The sequence below is a fragment of the Nycticebus coucang genome, chromosome 19 (assembly GCF_027406575.1).
Source record: "Nycticebus coucang isolate mNycCou1 chromosome 19, mNycCou1.pri, whole genome shotgun sequence".
Classification (NCBI taxonomy): domain Eukaryota; kingdom Metazoa; phylum Chordata; class Mammalia; order Primates; family Lorisidae; genus Nycticebus; species Nycticebus coucang.
In genome coordinates, this window is record NC_069798.1 from 1,499,198 (window position 1) to 1,519,867 (window position 20,670).

A 20,670-nucleotide genomic window follows, 5' to 3' on the forward strand; every position below is an offset into this window, starting at 1 on the left:
ATAGCCACGAGGTGGGGGGTGCCCGTGGCGGGGACCCGGGGAGCCGTGTAAGATAGCCACGAGGTGGGGGGTGCCCGTGGCGGGGACCCGGGGAGCCGTGTAAGATACCACGAGGTGGGGGGTGCCCGTGGCGGGGACCCGGGGAGCCGTGTAAGATGCCACGAGGTGGGGGGTGCCCGTGGCGGGGACCCGGGCAGCCGTGTAAGATACCACGAGGTGGGGGGTGCCCGTGGCGGGGACCCGGGGAGCCGTGTAAGATAGCCACGAGGTGGGGGGTGCCCTTAGCGGGGACCCTGGGAGCCGTGTAAGATAGCCACGAGGTGGGGGGTGCTCGTGGCGGGGACCCGGGGAGCCGTGTAAGATAGCCACGAGGTGGGGGGTGCCCCTAGCGGGGACCCTGGGAGCCGTGTAAGATAGCCACGAGGTGGGGGGTGCCCGTGGCGGGGACCCGGGGAGCCGTGTAAGATAGCCACGAGGTGGGGGGTGCTCGTGGCGGGGACCCGGGGAGCCGTGTAAGATAGCCACGAGGTGGGGGGTGCCCCTGGCGGGGACCCTGGGAGCCGTGTAAGATACCACGAGGTGGGGGGTGCCCGTGGCGGGGACCCGGGGAGCCGTGTAAGATACCACGAGGTGGGGGGTGCCCGTGGCGGGGACCCGGGGAGCCGTGTAAGATACCACGAGGTGGGGGGTGCCCCTAGCGGGGACCCTGGGAGCCGTGTAAGATAGCCACGAGGTGGGGGGTGCTCGTGGCGGGGACCCGGGGAGCCGTGTAAGATAGCCACGAGGTGGGGGGTGCCCCTGGCGGGGACCCTGGGAGCCGTGTAAGATACCACGAGGTGGGGGGTGCCTGTGGCGGGGACCCGGGGAGCCGTGTAAGATAGCCATGAGGTGGGGGGTGCCCCTAGCGGGGACCCTGGGAGCCGTGTAAGATAGCCACGAGGTGGGGGGTGCCCGTGGCGGGGACCCGGGGAGCCGTGTAAGATAGCCACGAGGTGGGGGGTGCTCGTGGCGGGGACCCGGGGAGCCGTGTAAGATAGCCACGAGGTGGGGGGTGCCCCTAGCGGGGACCCTGGGAGCCGTGTAAGATACCACGAGGTGGGGGGTGCCCGTGGCGGGGACCCGGGGAGCCGTGTAAGATACCACGAGGTGGGGGGTGCCCGTGGCGGGGACCCGGGGAGCCGTGTAAGATACCACGAGGTGGGGGGTGCCCCTAGCGGGGACCCTGGGAGCCGTGTAAGATAGCCACGAGGTGGGGGGTGCTCGTGGCGGGGACCCGGGGAGCCGTGTAAGATAGCCACGAGGTGGGGGGTGCCCCTGGCGGGGACCCTGGGAGCCGTGTAAGATACCACGAGGTGGGGGGTGCCTGTGGCGGGGACCCGGGGAGCCGTGTAAGATAGCCACGAGGTGGGGGGTGCCCCTGGCGGGGACCCTGGGAGCCGTGTAAGATGCCACGAGGTGGAGGGTGCCCGTGGTGGGAACCTTGCTGGCCAGGGGCTGTCTGGAGGCAAGATTCTGCTGTGTCCCCAGGGCCCCAGGAGACCCTGCTTGGGGAGCGAGGTGGAGGGGGCAGCTGTTGCTGGGAGTGGGGGAGGTGCCGCGCAGGTGGGGTGAGCCATTCCTATGTTGCATTGAGAGTCCATGCGGCACCTTTTCTGGATCCCACCAAGATGTTTACGTGGTCTGGAGAAAGGCTGGGTGAATGAGGCCTGGCCCCAGTAGAGGGTTTGAGAGCACGTGCTACATGTCTAGAGATCAAAGAGTAATTAAATGTGTAGAAAATAGGACTTGGGGAAAGGCTGGTGAGTGGTGAGGAAGGACCTGCTGGAAGTTGTGTTAACTGCCCACAAGCAAGCAAGTGGATGTGTTGTAGCTAAGGTGCTGAACACCCTGAACACAGCACAGACACTCGTGCCCCCAGGATGACGCGGCCCCACTGAGCCAGGGAAGGATGCAGGCTCACACCGTGCCTCTGTTCCTGTAACTCTCCACTCTGCAGCTGGACTTCCCTGGACCTGTGTCCGTGGAAACAGAGAGACGTCATCACTGCTCTCGTCACCATGTGCAGTGAGAGAACCAGGTGCTACGGCCCCTCCTGCTTCTCGTAACTGGATTCCTGGTCACCAGGACTCCCTCCCTGCAGCCTCTTGAACTCAGCCCCAGAGCAGGCAGGGTGGAAATCTGAGTGTGGCCTGACCTTCTTCCCTGTGGGCCCTGTTTTTTGGCATTTTTCTGTGGACATCAATGGCTGTTGAAACCAAGGAAAACTGACCGGTGGTTTGTGTTCAGAATTCACAGTCGACACATGAAAACCCAAAGCATCCTATTATTTTCCCAGAATGCTACTATTCCTGTGGGTTTTATTTTATAAAAACTTTAATAGTTTTTCTAGAAGTTATTCTCTTCTTAGCCTTCCCTTTACAACCCCCCCCTCCAAAAATACCCCCCAAATCAAAACCCCAGATCTCTCTCTCTGATCCATGCACACTGGGCTGTGTGCACACAGCTCCGTCCCACTGCGTGAGGACAGGCCGCAGGCAGGCAGTAGGATTCTTCTGTTTCAGAGGAATGGAGGCTAGGCATGGTGGCGCAAGCCTGTAATTTCAGCACTCTGGGAGACTGAGGCAGAAGGATTGCTTGAGCTCAGGATTTAGAGACCAGCCAGAGCAAGTGGGAGACCTTGTCTCTACTAAAATTAGAAAAAAACTAGCTGGATGTGTCATGGTGGGCGCCTGTAGTCCCAGCCACTCAGGAGGCTGAGGCAGGAGGATCACTTGAGCCCAAGAGTCTGAGGTTGCTGTGAGCTATGATACCACGACACTACCCAGGGTGACAGAGTGAGTCTCTGTCTCAAAAAAGAAAAAGAAAGAGCAGGTATGGGGTAGCAGGTGCAGGGCAAGGGCTGCTTACACACCCAATCGTGAGTCCGAAGGGGCCTCAAAGGGCCTTCAGGGTCTGGGAGGTATCCTGCCTGTCCTAGGACCCTCTCTCTGTTCACTGCAGTTCCCACTTTGAGAGTGTGCTGCATCCCTCTTGAGAGAGTGCTTGCAGCCCCGAAAAGAGGGAAACTTCCATGTTTCTTGCTTTCTAAGGTCTGTATCCTGAGATTAAAAGACAGGAGGCCGTCGGTTTCTGGTGCACTCACAGCTTCACTCAAGCCCCCGACACTGGAAGGGAGGGAGCTCAGCCCTACCCATGCCACCATCCTGGGCATGCGTGGGTGCCTTGGAGGATGTGCCTCCCCACTGGCCTGGCCTGCACCTGAGGCACGTATGTGCATGTGTGTGCTCATGTGTATACCTGTGGGCCTTGAGTCCAAGACATGGAAGCTGGTGACAGCGTCCCCCTCTTTCTCCAGCCCTTCTTCACATTCACAGCCCTCAGCTCCCCAGAGCTGGGCCCCATCCTCACAGAGAGGGGAAAGCAAGGTTGAGCCTCGCCCACCTCTTGCCCCGGTCCTCCCTTCCAGTGTTTGGGACTTGAGTGAAGCAGCTGTGCTGTCCTCAGCAGAGCTGGTGCTGGGAGCAGAAGGCAGGAAGCCCTGAGCACTGACCTGCATCCTCCTTGACCGGTGTGACTCACCTGTGTCTGAGCACCAGCCTCCGGTGCTGTGGCCTGGAGTCGGTGCATGGGAGGCGAGTGTCAGCGGAGTGGTGTCCAGGAACCTTTTGTAATGGTGCTGTCAGAAACATGAGGTGACCTTGCTGCTCACCAAGCCTCTGCAGGACAGCTGGAAACAGGGCAGGTGTGTTTCCTGCTCACCTGCGGAGGTGCGGCCTGAGAGGGAAGTGCTATGCTGTCTTTGTGGTGATTTGGTTTCCCTTCGGTCTGCTGGTTCCCAAGTGGATGTGCTCTGAGAAACAGCTTTACCTTAAAGATGGGCTTAACTTTTGTAGAACAGTTACATTGGGAGAAATTGTTCCAGTTTTTCCAGACCTTCTCAGCTCCCCTGGGTGGGGAAGTGGAGGTGTCATCTGGCATGGGGGGCAGGTGACAAGACCCCCGGGCTTTCCGCCCTCAAGAGGAGGTGGCATCCAAGCCTGTCCAGTGCCCAGAGGGTCCCACAGTGACACTGCCTGGACTTGGAAGTCCGTGGGATCTGGGGACAGTGACAGCAGCACCTCTGGAGGGCTGTGGGGCTAGCAGAACACATTTCTTTAAGGCCCCCGCATCACGGTTGCAAAGACAAGGTCTGTGCATCAGGCAGAGCACTGAAGTCTGCAGGGCACAGCCCCACTCTCAGGCCTCCCTTTTCTCAAGGTGTTCTTAGAATGTTACTGGCTGGGCATAGTGTCTCATGCCTGTAATCCCAGCACCTTGGGAGACCTAGGCAAAAGCATCACTTAGGACTCAGGAGTTCAAGACCAGGTTAGGTAACATAGCCAAACTCCATTACTGCCAAAAAACTAAAAAGGCAAAGACCAAAAAAAAAAAAAAGCAAACATCTGCCAGGGGCTTTGGGCAGCAGCCCAGGTCCAGTGCCAGATGTGGCCAGAAGCACAGGCTTCAAGACCCCATAGGTCTGGGTCTGACCCCCAGCCCAGTCCTGCATGGCCTCAGCCCTGCCTCCTTTGTGCCTACCTCTCTGCAGTGGTCGGGCGATTTCCAACACGTGAGGTCCCCATGAGGACCAGATGTGTGCAGGAGCCCTTTGCATCCTGGTGGCCGTGGCAGGGGTGGTGCCTGGAGCTGGCAGCGGCTGGGGGACTGGGTGTGGGCCATCGGGGAAGCTGTCTAACCCACTCACTCTCCTTGCCCACCGCAGCGGAGCTGGAGTTCGCCCAGATCATCATCATTGTCGTGGTGGTCACAGTGATGGTCGTGGTTATCGTCTGCCTGCTGAATCACTACAAGGTCTCCACGCGTTCCTTCATCCACCGCCCAGGCCAGAGCAGGCAGCAGGAGGACGGGCTGCAGCAGGTGAGTGCCTGGCCGTCCTGGGCTCTTGCCACCAGGTGTTGGGGAGGGCAGGATGCAGGTGGCCTCCCAGGTCAGCCCCTGCAGTTCAGCAGAGACTTTCTGTTGATGTTCTAATGTCCAGCAAAGTGCATAGGTCATGTGGCGAGCCCTGGTCACAGAAGAGTCAGGACAGCTCCTGTAAGTCCCACAGCTGCACCCAGGCTTCCTGGGGGTCCATGCAGGTTGGGCTTTGGCCAAGGGGTCTCACCATGGATGCGCTCCAGGTGTGGGCTGTGTCACCAGTGTTGGGTTTGTGAAATGGTCTGTGGTTGTGAGGAGCTTGGTCCCGGAGGTGCTCTCCCTGTTGACAGACCACATGGGAAGGCCCCAGCAGCCTCCTGGGGTTAGAGTCACACAGCAGTGCAGTTGACCCTGGGAGAGGAGGGCTGCTGTAGCATGCTGTCCTGGGCCTGTCACACTGACTGTGACCCAGTGGCTATTGGCCAGAGGTTTAGGGTGGGGAGTTCAGGTGAGTACCAGCCCTGACCTCAGTGATGGTAAGTGGTGGCAGAGCCCCCCATATTCAGCGCTGGGCTTGCTGACAGCAGGAGGCATTTTTATGGGGCGTCCCTGTTCGGGGTCGAGGCCATGCGACTCTCACTCCCACCCTGACTGAGGGAGGCTGTTGTGGTGGGGTGCAGCATCCAGGGGGTATTGTGCTTCACGGGGCCTGGGCCTGGCAAGCCGTGGGTGGAGACAAGGTGCACCGTGAGCTCTGCAGCCCTCAACGGCAGGGCGCCACCTCCGACTATGGCACAGGCTGGATGGGGCAATGGCGAGGGGCCGGACCCAGGAACTGCCCTTTCCTCTCTTTCCTCCCTCCATCCCCAGAGCAGCCCACCAGTCCCTCTGGCCCTGCAGAGTTCTCAATGGCTCCCAGGACCCTTTGTCATCTGGGCGGTCCAGTGGCCACAGGGCTGGGCCATCCAGATGTGCTGAGCACTCTGGCGTCCTCCTGCCTATGGGTTGTCAGGGAGAGAACTAGTTCTTCTGAAGTTCTGAACACACTTGTGCACACAATTTCTCCATGTGTCAAGAGAGAGGATGGGGTGAAAGAGGATGTAGCAGTTTCAGAGCCACAGAAGGCTCAGACATCACTGCTCTGCCTTGATGCCCTGTGAACACGGACCCCAGCCTCAGGGAAAATAAGCCCCCACTTCTGCTCCAGTCCCCATACAGAGGTCACAGAGAACTCTCTCAGTCCCCTGCTCAAGCACTCCCGGACTGGCCCAGGCCTCTCTGTCGCCTCGTGTGGGTCTGTGCCTCCCTCTCCTGCACCTCGGGCAGGCACAGACCTCTTTCTGTCACTGTCCCTGTGGCCTCAGGTCTAGGCATTGGCACATGCAGCCACACCCTTACCAACCAAGAGGCCTGCAGGAAGGTGATTTTTAAAAGACAGAAAAGCAAAAATCTAAATGTGCCTTTACTTGGACAGCATTATCTGTGTCCCTGGCAGGGGTGTGTGTGAGGCCCCTTCCCAGGAGGGCCGACAAGCTGGCCAGCCAGAAGGGCCTCCCTTTTCTGAAATCAAAAAGGCAATCACATAAGCTATGGACGTGCCCCCAGCGCTGCACTCTGCGCAGCAAGTAAAAACAGGCAGTGTCTGGAGAGTGTGCCTGCAGTGGCTCTGTCCCCATCTGCCCCCCTGTTTCTGTGAGTTCGGGGATCCATCTCTGTTGTATCCCCCTGTTCCTGTGAGTTTGGGGGCCTTCCCTGCTGCACCCCTGATTCCATGAGTTTGGGAAATCCCTCCCTGTTGCACCCCCATTTCCATGAGTTTGGGGGAGCCCTCCCTGCTGTGCCCCCTGTGTCCATGAATTTGGGGGAGCCCTTCTGCTGCATGCTGCTTTCTTTCTCCTGAATGATCTGGAACTGGGTGCTGTAACTCCCCAAGGCATGGGTGTCCCCCCTCAATCAGATGGGACTATGGGACTTGTCACCCCCAGAGGGCCTCTGTGCAGTGTCTGCAAAACTCAGGTGTGTCTCACGTGGGGTCCAGAGCAGCCCGGGGCAGGCTCAGCTCCACCCTCTGACCAGGACCGTTAGTCTGGTTGATGGTTCTCAAAAAGACAAGAGAGCAGAGGAAGGAACCTTCCGTCCTCCCGCAGCCCTGCCCTGAGGGTACCCGCCCAGTCAGGCCTCCTGCCCCCATGTCCCTCCTCTTCCTCCTCCCGAGCCCCTGTGAAGAGAGGCCCTCCCCTTCCCACCACCCTGGGAGAGCAGTCAGAGAATCAGCCAAGGGCAAGTTTATCCCCAAGGGCACATTTGACAATTTCTGGACAGGTTTTTGCTGTCCCAAAGGGTGATACAGGGATGCTCTAAACACCCTGCAATGCACGGGCAGCCCAGACAAAGAACTCTGTGACTAAACATGAGCAGGGCCACTGGACAAGGCCATCCTGCCATGTGCCAGGCCTGCCCGGCCCAGAGGCGCTTGTTGGCAGGAGAGGCCACCTGCTCCCACGGCTGGTCTCCCTGGCCGGCTCCAAGGTGTCCACATGGCCTGGCAGGCCAGGGGCAGAGTAGTCTGGGCCGCTGCCTTGGGAGCAGTCTCCTGGTCTCTCATAGGCCTCTGTGATCCAGCTACTCAGTGGACACTGCCAGTGGTGGGCATGGAGCAACTTCAGGAGGACACAGAGCCCACGCCCTGTCCCTGCAGACTCGCCGGTCCTCTCCATCTTGCTGGCCATATGTGTGTGGCAGGGAAGGGTCCCGGGGGCAGTGGGGCAGTCTGGGAAGGGCGCTGCGTCTCCTCCGCCAGCCTGGGCCTGGCTGCAACCCCAGGCTGTGCACCTCGGTGGGCTGGAGGGGCGGGGCTGAGCAGGTGGCGTCGGGGGTCTGTTCCCACTGCCACTGGCCTTCCAGGCTCTGCCTCTTGCCAAGAGGTCTGTGCAGCTGACCGTGTGTCTGTGGTTGCAGCCATCACGGGCTTCCTGCCCGCTGGTGGGGCCTCACCAGCACCTGCAGCGATCTCAGGTTTTGTCAGCATGTGAGCCCCCAGTTTCCCTCCGCCCAGCACCCCATGTTCCTGAGAGCCACAAGCCCTGCTGGTGGGCAGCCTTGGGTTCCTCCCTCCCCCACCGTCTGGACCCTTGGAAAACTAGCGACCAGGGAAATGGCAGCAGCACAGTTGGGTCTCACTTTTGAGGAGGAGGCTGGGGCTTGGTGGAGGAAGCCTCCCTGCCTGGGCGTGGGGGCCTCTCCTCAGTAGCCTTCAGCCACAAGGAACAGCTGACAAGACAGGACTGCAGGAACTCTGAGCACCCTTGGTTCCTGGAGAGTCCTCCTCTGAGAAGTGGTGGCTGGGCCAGCTGCTGCCCCATCCTCTCCCGTGGAAGTGCCTGGGGTTTGCTCTTGTGCAGTCACAGGGGAGCAGAGACAATGCCCCAGACCCTCCAGCGACCTCCCTCCTCAATCCTTTGCTTTCTGTCTCTGACAGTGCGTCTCTCAAGGCCAGTCAGCCTCTGTCACCAGGCAGTGTCTGGAGACTCTGCACCAGAGGAGCCCGGGGTGGCACGGTTCTAGCCCTGGATTTGCTGGAAGCTGCCATTTCTGGATGAAAATGGAAAATAGCAGGCTTAAATTATCAGGAAAGTAAATGCTTAAGTGACGGCGGACAGCAGCGGGTGCTGTCAGTCCTCATGTTCTTTCTGAGGGGCTCAACTTGTTTAGCGTCTGGTTTATGTGATTCAGAGCTTTGAAACCATCTAGATTTCTTTTCATTATTGTAGACCACCAGGTAATAGGAGAACAATATAGGCTCATAAATATTCCAGACACAGCGTCCTGAGGGCCTGGGGCATCCTCATGACACCCTGAAGCCCACAGCCGCAGCCCATGCAGAGGGACAGGGGTCTTACTGACATTGTGGATATCCAGCTGTTTTTAATCTACAAAACAGCAATTTCAATTAAAAAATTAACAAAATGAACTAAGGCAGGTATCTCTTCGTTACCAGCTGTGGCCATGCTTAAACCAACTGTGCAGGTCCAGGTGCCTGGTCTCCCCTTGGGGACTATCCTGCAGCAGCTCCAGGATGAGCAGCAACAGGCTGGTCCCCAGCAAAGCCGACAGGCACGGGCTGCACAGGCTGCTGGGCGGGAGGGCGAGTCCCTGTGGGTATGGTGCTCCTGGTGCGGGGCCAGTGCTCCTCAGCCCCCCACGCTTTTCTCCGCAGGACTTGCAGGCATAGCCTGGAGTGTGGCTGGTGTGCATGGCTCACCCCAGGGGGTGTTCTGACAAAATCTGACCCTTTCAAAAATCAGGAGATTTCACAAAAAAATTGGAATCTCCACCTTCTGTGAAAAGGTAGCGTTTGGAGCCATGCCCTGAGGCTGGGGCACTCAGGCCAGGCCTGTGCTCCCCTTGGTGTGGTCCCATCACCCTATGTGTCCCCTTGACACTGGGGCCATGTTGTTGGCATTTCTTGGTTTACATAGTGGTTGTTTTTTAGAGAAAATATTCTGCAATCAGGCCTAGACCAAGAAGGCCACTGGTTCTAGAAAAATGGGCCAGAATATTGCTGTGGGGAAGTAAAGGCCATTCCTCCTAGACCAGGAGTGGAAACGTTTTGGGTCAGCAGCATACAGCATGTCTGTCACTGGCTCAGCCTGACAGGGTCGCTCATCTGCCCGGACAGGGCCAGAGCCTGATGACCGTGTGAGCTCTCTGGCTGTTTGCAGCTCAGCTGGCCACCAGGGGCCTCTCTGTTGGTCTTGGGAGCAGGGGAGGCCTGAGGACAGGCAGAGCTGGGTAGGCAGCCCACAGCAGGAGCCCCCTGCTGGGCTTCCTGGGTAGGCGAGGTGTGCAGACCCCATTCTCCTCTGGCCATGTCCCCCTACAGCCTTTCCCAAGAAAGGACTTGCAGGTAGACCCCAGGCCCAGGGGTATCTGTGACGGGCACGGCAGCAGGCACCACACCGCTGCCCCTTCCCACTGTGCCCGCAGAGCCGGCTCACTGCAGCCGCTGCTCATCTCTGCCTGCTGCAGACTGTTCCAAAAAGTTCATGGAACAACAGAAGAGACCTGTTTGCAGTAGGGTTCAAAAGAACAAACTAGTGGGCTTGCAATGTCATTGTAATTGGTGTGTTTCTGACACGGTGGAGTAAAGAAAAGTAGGCTGCAGGCTCCCTCTGGCGCTGTTGCTGGGATGAAAGCTGGTGGACCTGTTGGCGAGGTGACTCCTGCGCCACAGCTACATGTGTCCTGTTGACTTTGTCCAGTAACAACTCTCCATTATTTCCTGAGTCTCGGAAACTGCATTTCCAAGAGATGAGTGTGCTGTGAGGGGCAGTCAGTGCCTCACTAGAAGCCCCCAGCTGCTGGCCACACTGCGCCTCCCAGAGTGAGCAAGGCTGTGCCTGAGGTCTGGCTGCCAGCATGGTTGTTGGATAGGCTTTCCCCTTTGGTGTATCCAGTTGAAGCATTAGAGGATAGATAATTTCATATCACTTCAAAATGAGAACACCACCCTTCAAATAAGGGAAATAGGAGGCCAGGCAGAGTCTGGATTAAGATGCTGGACCACAGCTGTCACTCAGCAGTTCCACCTGAATTGTCACTGCAGTTCTGGGACACTTTCAGAGTCATTCGTGTGTGGGAGTGTATTTTGTTTTGTGTCTTTTTTTTTTTTTTTTTACTTTTCCATGATGTCATGTTTTCCTTTTTTCCTCTCTGTTCCCTGAGGATAAGTTTTGATTTTTCATACCAACCAGAATCCACTTAAAACTACGTCTACTGTGTGATTTAGGTGACTGAGCTAAATGGTGCAGTGTTGGTGCAAAGCCAGAGTGACTCTTTGACACTGAAGTTTTCCAAGGGACAGACTGGCACTGTGAAGAAAGGACGAGAAGGCCCCCTGGCAAATGGCTGTCCCTGGGGAGGGGGTTGGACAAGGCAGCCCTGCTCGATACGGCTTACTTCATAGGAACATGTCCCGTATCACTGCTGCAATTATAAAATGCTCTTTTTACATCAACTAGTATGGAAGGCAGTTCCAGTAATTGACAGTGTCCCAGGGTGATTCATTTGCTCATGGATTGTATTGTGGCAAAAAAAAAAAAAAAAAAGCGAAAATAGTATTTTTAGGTAAAATGCATAGAAAATTTTATAAACAAATGTATAGTTACCTTTCAAATATATAAGGTATTAGCTTTAGTAATCTGATAGTAAAGTTTTTTTTTTACGTAGTCCTTGAAAGGCAGAAAGGTTTGTTCTGAAAAATAAAAAAGTAAAAAATTCTCTCCATTGTTTTAATTCTGGTGACCCTTGTTGGAGAGGCGCACCCGGCCTGGCTTTTGGCTCAGTGTTGTGACCAGGGGCAAGCGTCCCTCTTCATGCCTGGCATCCTTCTGTGGCCACGCCTGCCGAGGCTGGGGTGCAGCTCCCCACTGAGCTTCTCACACCCAGGCCTCTGCTCCCCGCCCCCAGCACCACGTGCAGGCGTTCTTCACCATATTGTTCTAGAAATAGAAAGGATTCCCTTTCTCTGCTTCCCAAAAGACCTTCCTGGATGATCTTTCTGTTAAGGGATGTGCCCTAGATTGAGAACGGCTGGAAGGGAAATGGTGTTTAGAAGAAGGCTGCTGATGGGTTCCCAGAAGGGGAAGTGCGGGGATGCTGGGGTGACAGCTGCTGAGGGAGGACCGGCTCTGTGGCGCTGCTGCTGCTGCTGCCATCTAGAGTACAAAGACAGCAGTCAGGCACCTGGATGGTGGAGAGGTTGCACCAGAAAAGCGAGGAACCAAGGGAAACTATTTTATCAGAAGGTAAAGGTGTTGCTGAACATCCAGAGATCAGTTCTATTTCTGCTTTGTAATTCTCAACCATAAATGGGAGAAAAATAGATTTCCAACTATTTGAGGTCAAACAATACGTCTATTCCCTAGAAGGAACCCGTGGACGGAAGTCAGAATATTCCACAGAGGATGCGCTCAGCACATACTGGCTGTGTCCACTGTGGAGAACACCACAGGGCCTCAGTTGGTCCCCTTGTTCCCCTTGTTGGCTTAGCTCAGAGGCCTTTTAGCTGCCCCTGGCTGTGGAGAGCAGGAAAAAATGTGTTCTGCATCAGGATGTGCGATCTCCACGTGCACGATGAAGGCAGGAGTTATGTAAAACAATACTTATAGGGTACCCAGATAGTTTCTGTTATGTTTTAGTTTTTGCAATGCTGGCCACGACCCACAAAAATTGATTTTCCATCTCTCTGAGAGGTTGCAAAACATAGTTTGGAAAACATTGTATTACCTGTTTTCCCTGGTTGTTTCCAGTCCCCAAGTCTGATGATTCCTGTGGTCCTGTGTATGTGGAAAGAAGAGGTTAGCTGAGAGCATAAGCCCAGTGGGGGTCAGGAGGTGGGGGTGGCCTCGCACATGGTCACAGTGCCCATGAGCCAGAGGCAGCAGGCCTCACCCACAGCTTTCAGTCCTGGCTATGGATTACTCACTTTTGATAATGTAAGACCTATCAGTGGATAAAAGATGACCCAAGAGATAAATGAAAAGGATTGTAAGGTACTCAGAACAATTATATGCCAACCAAGTGGATAACCAAGATGTGAAAATTGGACAAATTCCTAGAATCATCCTATCAAATGGAATCATGAAGAATAGAAAATATGAATAGATCTATAACTAATAAAAAGATGGTACCAATAATGTAAAGTTTCCTGACAAAGAAAGACCCATAACCATATGGCTTCACTTGTGAATTCTGCCAAACACTTAAAGAATTGTCACCAATCCTTCTCAAACTTACAACAAATCGAAGATACGGGAACACTTCCTAACTCTTTCTGAGGACGGCATTCCTGATACCAAGGCCAGACGAAGACTCAAAAATGAAAACTATAGACCATTCATATGTCTTGAATATTCATATAGAAATCTTCAACAAAGTATTAGCAGTACCGGCATAATAAAAGGATTTAACACTACCACAAAGTGGGATTTATTCCTGGAATGCATGGATGGTTCTGTACACGAATTTCAGTCGACGGCATATACCACATTAACAGAATGAAGGGGAAAAAACCACACACACAGTCATCTCAACAGATATAGAAAAAGTATTTTCTTTTCAGCTTCAAAGTGTAAACTGAAAGAAGTATTTGACAAAATTCAATGCCTTTTCATGATAGAAACACTTAATAAAATAAAATAGAAGGAAACTACTTTAACATCATAAAAGTCTTCTATGAAGAACCAACAGCTAACACCATATCCAATGGTGAATGACTGAAAGCCTTTCCTTCTTTCTTGGAAAGAAAGAAGTAAAATTGTCTCTTTTCTTAGATAACATAATCTTAACATGTAAAAGACCCCAAAGATTCTACTGGGGGAAAACACGGTTAGGACTTACAAACAAATTTAGCAGAGTAGCAGGTTACAAAATCAATGTGGAAAAATCACTTGCATTTCCTTACACTAACAATGAACAATGAATAAAGAAATTAAGAATTCTATTTATAATAGCATCAAAAATAATAAAATGCTTAGAAATAAACTTAACCCAGGATGTAAAAGACTTGTACATTGAAAAATAAAAAATGTTGCTGAAAGAAATTTTTAAAATAACAAATAAATCAAGAGACATCTCATAATCATGGCTTTGAAGACTTAATATTGTTAAGATATCAATACTGCCCAAAGCAATCTGCAGATTCAGTGCCATCCCTATCAATATCGCAATGATGCTTTCTTCAGAAGCAGAAAAAAAATCCACATAAAATTCTCTTGTTATCTTAAAGGACTGCAAATAGCCAAAATCTTGAAAAAGAACAATAGAGTTGGAGGTCTCACAGTTCCCAATTTTAAAACTTACTACAAGGCTATAGTAATGAAAACAGTGTGGCACTAGCATAAAGACATACGTACAGACCAATGAAATAGAATAGAGAGCTCAAAAACACGCGTGAGTACGTGCTCAAGAGATTTCCTGCAGAAGTTCCAGGGCCACTCAGTGGGGGTTGGACAGTCTTTTCAAAAATGATGGTAGGAAATCTGGATGTCTGTGGGCAAAGTAATCATGCTGAACCCTTATTTTATAGCACGGATTAGCTCAATGTGGGTAAGAAACCTGAATGTAAAAACTAAAGCTTTAAACTCGGTCTTAATTTGGCTGCTATAGCTGAATACCACAGACGGGGTGGCTTATGAACTATAGACACTTGCTTCCCACTCTGGAGGCCAGATGTCGGAAATCTTGGTGCCGGTGTGGTCAGGCCCTGCCGCAGCCCTGCAGACCACTAGCATCGCATCAACCCTCACAGAGAAGAAAGGGAGTTCACCCGCTGGCCTCTTCTTGTTAGGGCACTGGTCCCATTCAAGAAAGGACACACAGCCAATGGACGTCAGTCCCCCTCCTGACACCATCACAGCGGGAGCACTTCTCACCTCCTCTCCCACCCCCAAAATGTGCCATATGGTTAGATTTAAAGGGAAAAAATTCAGCCATTGTGCTCCACATCTGCACATAACTCGTCTTGTCTGGGCATTATGGAGATGTTCATACAGAAGCTAAGTGATTTTGTTTTTCTCTTTTATGCATGTGGTTTAGCATCAAAGAGCTTGAACTTGTGGAAAGTCTTCCTGTCAGTGTGGCTGTTTGTTGACCCTTCAGGGGGAAAAAATGTGAAGCAGATTCCTCAAGTGGAAGGAAGCCTGAAAATGCACATCTCCAAGCCTGGGTGCAGCCGTCCTGGGGTTGCAACTGTCTTGGGTGCAGCTGTCCTGGGGGTGTAGTGGTCCTGGGATGCAGCCATCCTGGGGGTGCAGTGGTTCTGGGGGTGCAGCTGTTCTGGAGTGCAGCCGTCCTGGCGTGCAACAGTTCTGGGGGTGCAGCGGTCCTGTGGTGCAGGTGTCCTGAGGGTGCAGCCGTCCTAGGGTGTAGCCATCCTAGGGGTGCAGCCATCCTGGGCTGTAGCCATTCTAGGGTGTAGCCATCCTGGGGGTGCAGTGGTCCTGGGGTGCAGCAGTCCTGGGGTACAGCTGTCCTGGGGTGCAGCTGTCCTGGGTCCATTTCCTACAGGAGCAGTACCTAGAAGTTCAGGCTCCGCAGAGATTCCTGATGGCTGCCAGCCCTCGGGGCCTGAGCCTGGAGCCTGGAGCTGTGCTTGCTGGGGCTGCCCATGAAGCCAACTTCTAAGACCAACGCAGAGAGGCCAGAGAACCACAGATGACCAACTGCCCGCACGTGCCATTGTGCCTCTGTGGACAGAACTGGGCACTGTCACAGAAGAGCCTCTCCCTGGGCATGGTCAGTGCCATCCAGGTTCTGTCTGCCCTGTAGATACAGAAGAAAAGCCCTCTCACTCAACCCAGGGGCAGTGGGACATGAGTGGTCACACTAACAGGAGAAGAACAAATAGCAGGCTGCAGCATCCCTCAGTACGTGCAGTGGGTACTTTCTAGGACCCCTGACTTATCCAAAATCCAAATGTGGGCAATCCCTCAGCGGACCCTGAGCACCTGCATACATGAAAATGTTTGTCCCTCCACATGGGCAGATTTTGGCATTCCACAAATATGTGTTTTTGAGAAACAAAAAATCCAGGTGTAAGTGGACCCTTGAAGTTCAAACCTGTGTTGTTCAAGGGTCAACTGTATTCGTTCACAGTGAAGATTTCCTTTTAGAAAAAATCCAAGCGAAAATAAAAGCTTATGACAAAATTGAATTCTGCAAAGTTGTGTTTTCCCCTGTCCACTGTCTCCCTGTTTGGCCCCATGATGTCAGGAAGCAGTTGCATGGTGCAGATGAGCTGTGAGGTCCGTGCCCAGGGCGGTCTCCCCAGGCTGGGCTCAAGCGTGGATCGCCACCATGCAGCAGCAGCCTGGGGGCCTGTGCGGAACCTGGGGATTTGCTGCATCCAAGCAGTGTGGAGCCTCAGAGAACTTGCCCAGGAGGGGCTGGTGGTTGTCACAGCTCTAGACCTGAGGAGAGCTCCGGGGGCATCTGAAATGAAGTCAGCTTGGCGTGAGCCACCTGCATGCCCTGAGCCCTTCCATTCAAAATACCACCTTTGGGACATTGTTTAAAAAATAATGTATAAAAAGGAATGTCAGTGATCTCATTATTTTTAAAGGGATTTATTAAAAGAGATAATGGAAAATTATCTCCCTTTCATTGTGCTTAGTAGCCATAGGCGACCATCCCCTGTAAGGTGGGGACCACTGTCTACTGAGGGCTCACTCATGGTGCTGGGCCAGGGAAGTCTCACACGTGGAGTCTGAGCCACAGCAACCTCTTTGCTTGGAGAGACCAAGTGAGGGCACAGATTGAAGAGTGGCAGGGCCAGGGTTCTCGCCTGGGCCTTTGCTACCTTGGGGTCTGCCTGTCCTCATGTTCCATACCCTCCACTGTGTGGTGTTATATTGTTGGCAGATAATCTATATTTCCTTTTTTTTTTTTTAGACAGAGTCTCACTCTGTTGCCCTGAGTGCCATGGCATCGTAGCTCTCACAACCTCAAACTCCTGGACTCAAGGGATCCTCTTGCCTCAGCCTCCCTAGTAGCTGGGACTACAGGCACTCACCACAATGCCCAGCTAGTTTTACTATTTTTAGTGGAGACAGGGTCTCACTCTAACTCAGGCAGGACTCAGACTCCTGAGCTCACAGGATCTACCTGCCTCAGCCTCCCAGAGTGCTGGGATTACAGGTGTGATCCATCATGCTGGGCCTGTATTTCCTTTCTTAATAGTCAATGCCTTTGTTCCAGGGAGAAACTGGGGAATAGGAAATAGGCAGAGAGGCTAAAGAACTTTCTAGAACTCTGGTCAGTCTTTCTGGTCTGGTTTTTCTGCATAGCAGCATGGGGCACAGAACTGGGACAATAGCCTTCCTGGAGGCTGGCCTCAATCCACTCAGCACAGTGGCTCACAGTCACCATGTCCCCTACCTACTGTGAGGATCAAGGCATGAAAAGACAATTCCTGTAAAAGTGAATAATTTGGGGCAGGGGCAATTCTCAGTGAAAAGAAAATCAATTATTGTGTACTTATCATTTTTATTTGTGAATTATACTTCTCTAAAGCTAGAAAAAAGCAGTGGCGGCAGAGGGAAGGACTGACAGTCTGTGCATGGAGAACGTGTGACTGCACAGACTTAACGTGCACCAGTGAAGGGGCACGTGAACAAAGAAATCTGTTCTGGTATTAGGGTGATGGGTAGAGCACCGTGGCTTCTTCACAGCTCACAGCACCTCAAATTCAGCTCAGGTGATCCTGCTGCCTCAGCCTCCCAGAGTGCTGGGATTACAGGTGTGAGCCACCATGCCTGGCCTTGCTGATTATCCTTGCAAAAAGCAAAATCTAGGGGGCGGTGCCTATGGCTCAGTGAGTAGGGCGCTGGCCCCATATACCGGAGATGGTGGGTTCAAACCCGGCCCCAGCCAAAAAAAAAAAAAAAGCAAAATCTAGGCAAAGAAATCCCCATCTCCAGCAGATGGGCAGTAGTGTCCCAACAAGGCAAGAAGGGCCTGAACTCTGTCACCCGTGCCTGACTCTCCTCCCGTTTTTAAGAATCATGCTTGTTTCTTAGGCTTGGGTGACCTCGGGGCAGGACCCTTTCCCCACCCCACTTAGCAAAATGTATTGAAAACAGTGGTGCCCTTGTTTAGAAAGCAGGAGCACACGGCTGCACACTGTGCACAGCCCGGGTAAGGCCGAGGGTGGCTGGGCGGAGGTGTGCGGAGGAAAGTAGGGCTGCCCCTTAGGCCCTTTCCTGACCGCAGGAAGTCCTTGTGGGACACGGTTAGAAAAGCGTGTCCTTTAAGGCAAATGGGAGAAGAGAGAACTGTGAGTTTCCCTATAGACTGAGGCTCCTGAGGCTGCCTGAGAAGAAGGATAAAAAACAGTTTATTAAGGAAAGATTTTGGTTGCTTATTTAACGAATTAAACAATGCCTGTGGCAAGCATGTAAATCCTGGAAATGTGTTATTAAAAAAACAGTCCCAGGACTCCAGGTAGTGGTGCCCAAGGCGGCAGGAGCGACGCAGGGCCAGGGTTCAGGTGATCCTGTCATCAGAATGGCTCTGCTGTGTGTCCCTGTGCTGCATGTCGCTTTGTGACATTTAGGGAAAGATGAAGCACGTGCGCTGAGATGCCAACAACAGTAACTCGGCAGGGGTGCTGTGATTCCCAGAGAGAAGAGTCTGCTCTGTCTGGGCACCCCTGGGGACTAGAGAGTCTGGAGATGTGGACCCTGTCCCACCACAGGGAGCAAGCTGCGGCCGGTGTGCCCACTGCATCTGCTTACCTGACGCTTGTGCCTCAGTCCCAGGAGGGCCAGGGACTGTGGGGGACTTTGCGGGGAGGAAGGATGGGCTTCCAGAGGTGAATGACAGCTGGTCAGAGCAGGGTAAGGCAGGGGGCCGGTGACACAGAAAGAGAGAGCTGAGCAGCCAGTGGGTTCCACTTACAAGGGGTTTTGTCTTAGGAGCAGGGACCCCTGCGGTGAGGGCAGGGCTGGGCCAGGACTGCAAGGAGGCAGCGGAGCCAGAGGCCAGACATTGGGGTGCATTGCTCTTGTAGACGCTGTGCTGGGTTTGCTAATTTCTAAGGAAACAAAGCCACTGGGGATGGTTACTGCCATTTTCTGAAGATGCACATCCCTCGTGTTGTGGTCCCTCCCTTCTATGAACTGTGTGGCTGTGTCTCCAGCCCTTCCCACCAGGCTTTGACCTTCAGGTGGTGCAGATGGTGACCTTCAGATGGTGCAGAACTCAGCCTGGAGGAGAAGGGCCCCTGTGCAGGCAGTGAGGGGAGCAAGGGCAAAGTGAGGAATCTTAGAGATGCTTTGGTGGGAGCGTCGACAGATGCTCTGCCAGGGAAGTAGGTCTCCATGGGGTTGTGCAGCTGCCACAGAGGGGGTGGGTATTTGATGTCACTTTGCCTATCACCTGTCACCATGCCAGAACTGGCATGAACCATTCCACAGTTTTATAGTCAGACCCTTAAGCTCACACTTCCTGTAGAACACAGCTGGCTCAGAGTATATTTTTGTTGCTGGTTCCATGATGTTCTACAGTATCTTGGGAACAGGCGAATTGCTGGGCGAGCACCCTGTTGGGCAGTGAAGGGGTGTGTATTTATGTCACAGTGGTGGCCAAAGGACAGAACAGGGTGGTCTTTGTGTCAGAGGAGCTTGGGGTGTTTTACCGTGGAGGCCCTTACTTACCTGTGCTTTGGGGCCCTCAGGACATATAGGGATCTCACAAGGTCAAATACATCTATTCCTGGGAATCCAACAATACAAGCTTCTGCCCTGCCCCATTTTAATTATGGGAACAGACCTTGCTAATAGCCAACACTTTGGGTTCAGGGCATTAGAAATGACCCTTAATAATGCCTGATATTTGCTTGTCACATGTCAATCTGGCCCAACATTTTTTTAAAAAAGATTTAAGTAACTAGCTGTCAAGGTATGTCTTACAGACTGAAGAATCAGTTCGCTGCAGGACCCTGGAAGGGCATTCAGGCTCTGGGAACCTGGTTTTCAGCTTGAGAGCCAGCCTGCATGTCTTTGAGATGATGGGTGCTTGCCTGGGCCTGGCTGAGTGTGGTTTGATGACCTTTTTGAAATGTTTCAAGCATACAAGTGTACAGACCAAGCAGCATGGGACTAGCTCTATTTCAAGTCTGTTGTGGCCAGACCTAAACTTTCTTATTTTTTGTTCTGCTCACAACCTTCCCTTTAGATGTGAGGGGTCAGAAGGGACCATCTCTTTCTTGCTCCATGCTTTGAACAGGTCTGCTGTTTGCAGAGGCGATGGGTAACATCTCAGGGTGCTGCTGCTACATGAAACTAATAATTTTTTTCTCTTTCTTGTTCCTCACCTCCCTTGACTCCCTGCCACCAGGAGGGGTGCCTGTGGCCTTCAGACAGCTCCGTGCCACAGCCAGGGCCCTCTGAGGTAAGGGGTGGACGTGTGGGCAGCCAGAGGGGTAGGGTGGGGGTGGGGACAGCCACAGCACCTGTGGAAGAGGCTGAGGAAATAACACTCCCGGTCTACAGCATTCCCTGTAACTATGGCCAACATGTAGGGGCAGAGGGTTTTTCCTGGAACCTGATAGGGATTATTTGTGCTCATCTAAAGCTCCTTACAGAAAACATGTTGAAAATCACGGATCTTTGCCTGATCCCATTCTCATAATTGCCTTGGCAAGTATGGGCATGATTCATCCCCACAGCTCTGAGGTTAATGATATGAATTTTAAAATGACAATTTTTTTGCCTTTAAGTTAAAAATACAGTGTGATTGTTAACAGCAAGTTGACAACAGAGTAAGAAAAAAGAAGTATACATATGTGTATATATTACACGCATGTAGGCACGTATGTATGCACACGTGTACATACGTGTATATTACATGCATGTGTGTGCACACATATGACACATGTACATGTATATATGTATTTAAAAATATATATAGATATAAAAAAGCTGTCTCCTAGAAGAAATTTGGATGGTAGAATAAATGAAAGAATTTTGTAGGAAATATGCTACCTGGATTTATTCTGGAAAAAGAAATTTATAATCAAATTCTTCTCAGTGACTAAAATAACTATAGGGAACTTTTATTTAGAATCCAATTAACTGGAAATGTAGGGAAGCCATAAAGAAAGGTTACGTTTTTTAATTTTTTAAAAGGTAACTGATAGGGCAGTAAGCTTCTGTAAGTAATCGGTAAGTGGACTCAGCACCCCATACCCAT

The 20,670-nt window shown here is 52.8% G+C and overlaps 1 protein-coding gene across 11 annotated transcripts in view; it reads left to right on the plus strand.

Moving 5' to 3' along the window:
* The window catches only part of LDLRAD4 (low density lipoprotein receptor class A domain containing 4), a 374,896-nt gene that overhangs the window by 346,117 nt on the left and 8,109 nt on the right, over positions 1-20,670 (plus strand). For all 11 annotated transcript variants that reach the window (XM_053571189.1, XM_053571181.1, XM_053571182.1 and 8 more), the window contains 2 exons: positions 4,763-4,917; positions 19,816-19,869. In XM_053571189.1, coding sequence (XP_053427164.1) covers positions 4,813-4,917; positions 19,816-19,869 — 159 coding nt within the window. In that variant the 5' untranslated portion in view covers positions 4,763-4,812. The remainder of the gene's footprint in view (positions 1-4,762; positions 4,918-19,815; positions 19,870-20,670) is intronic.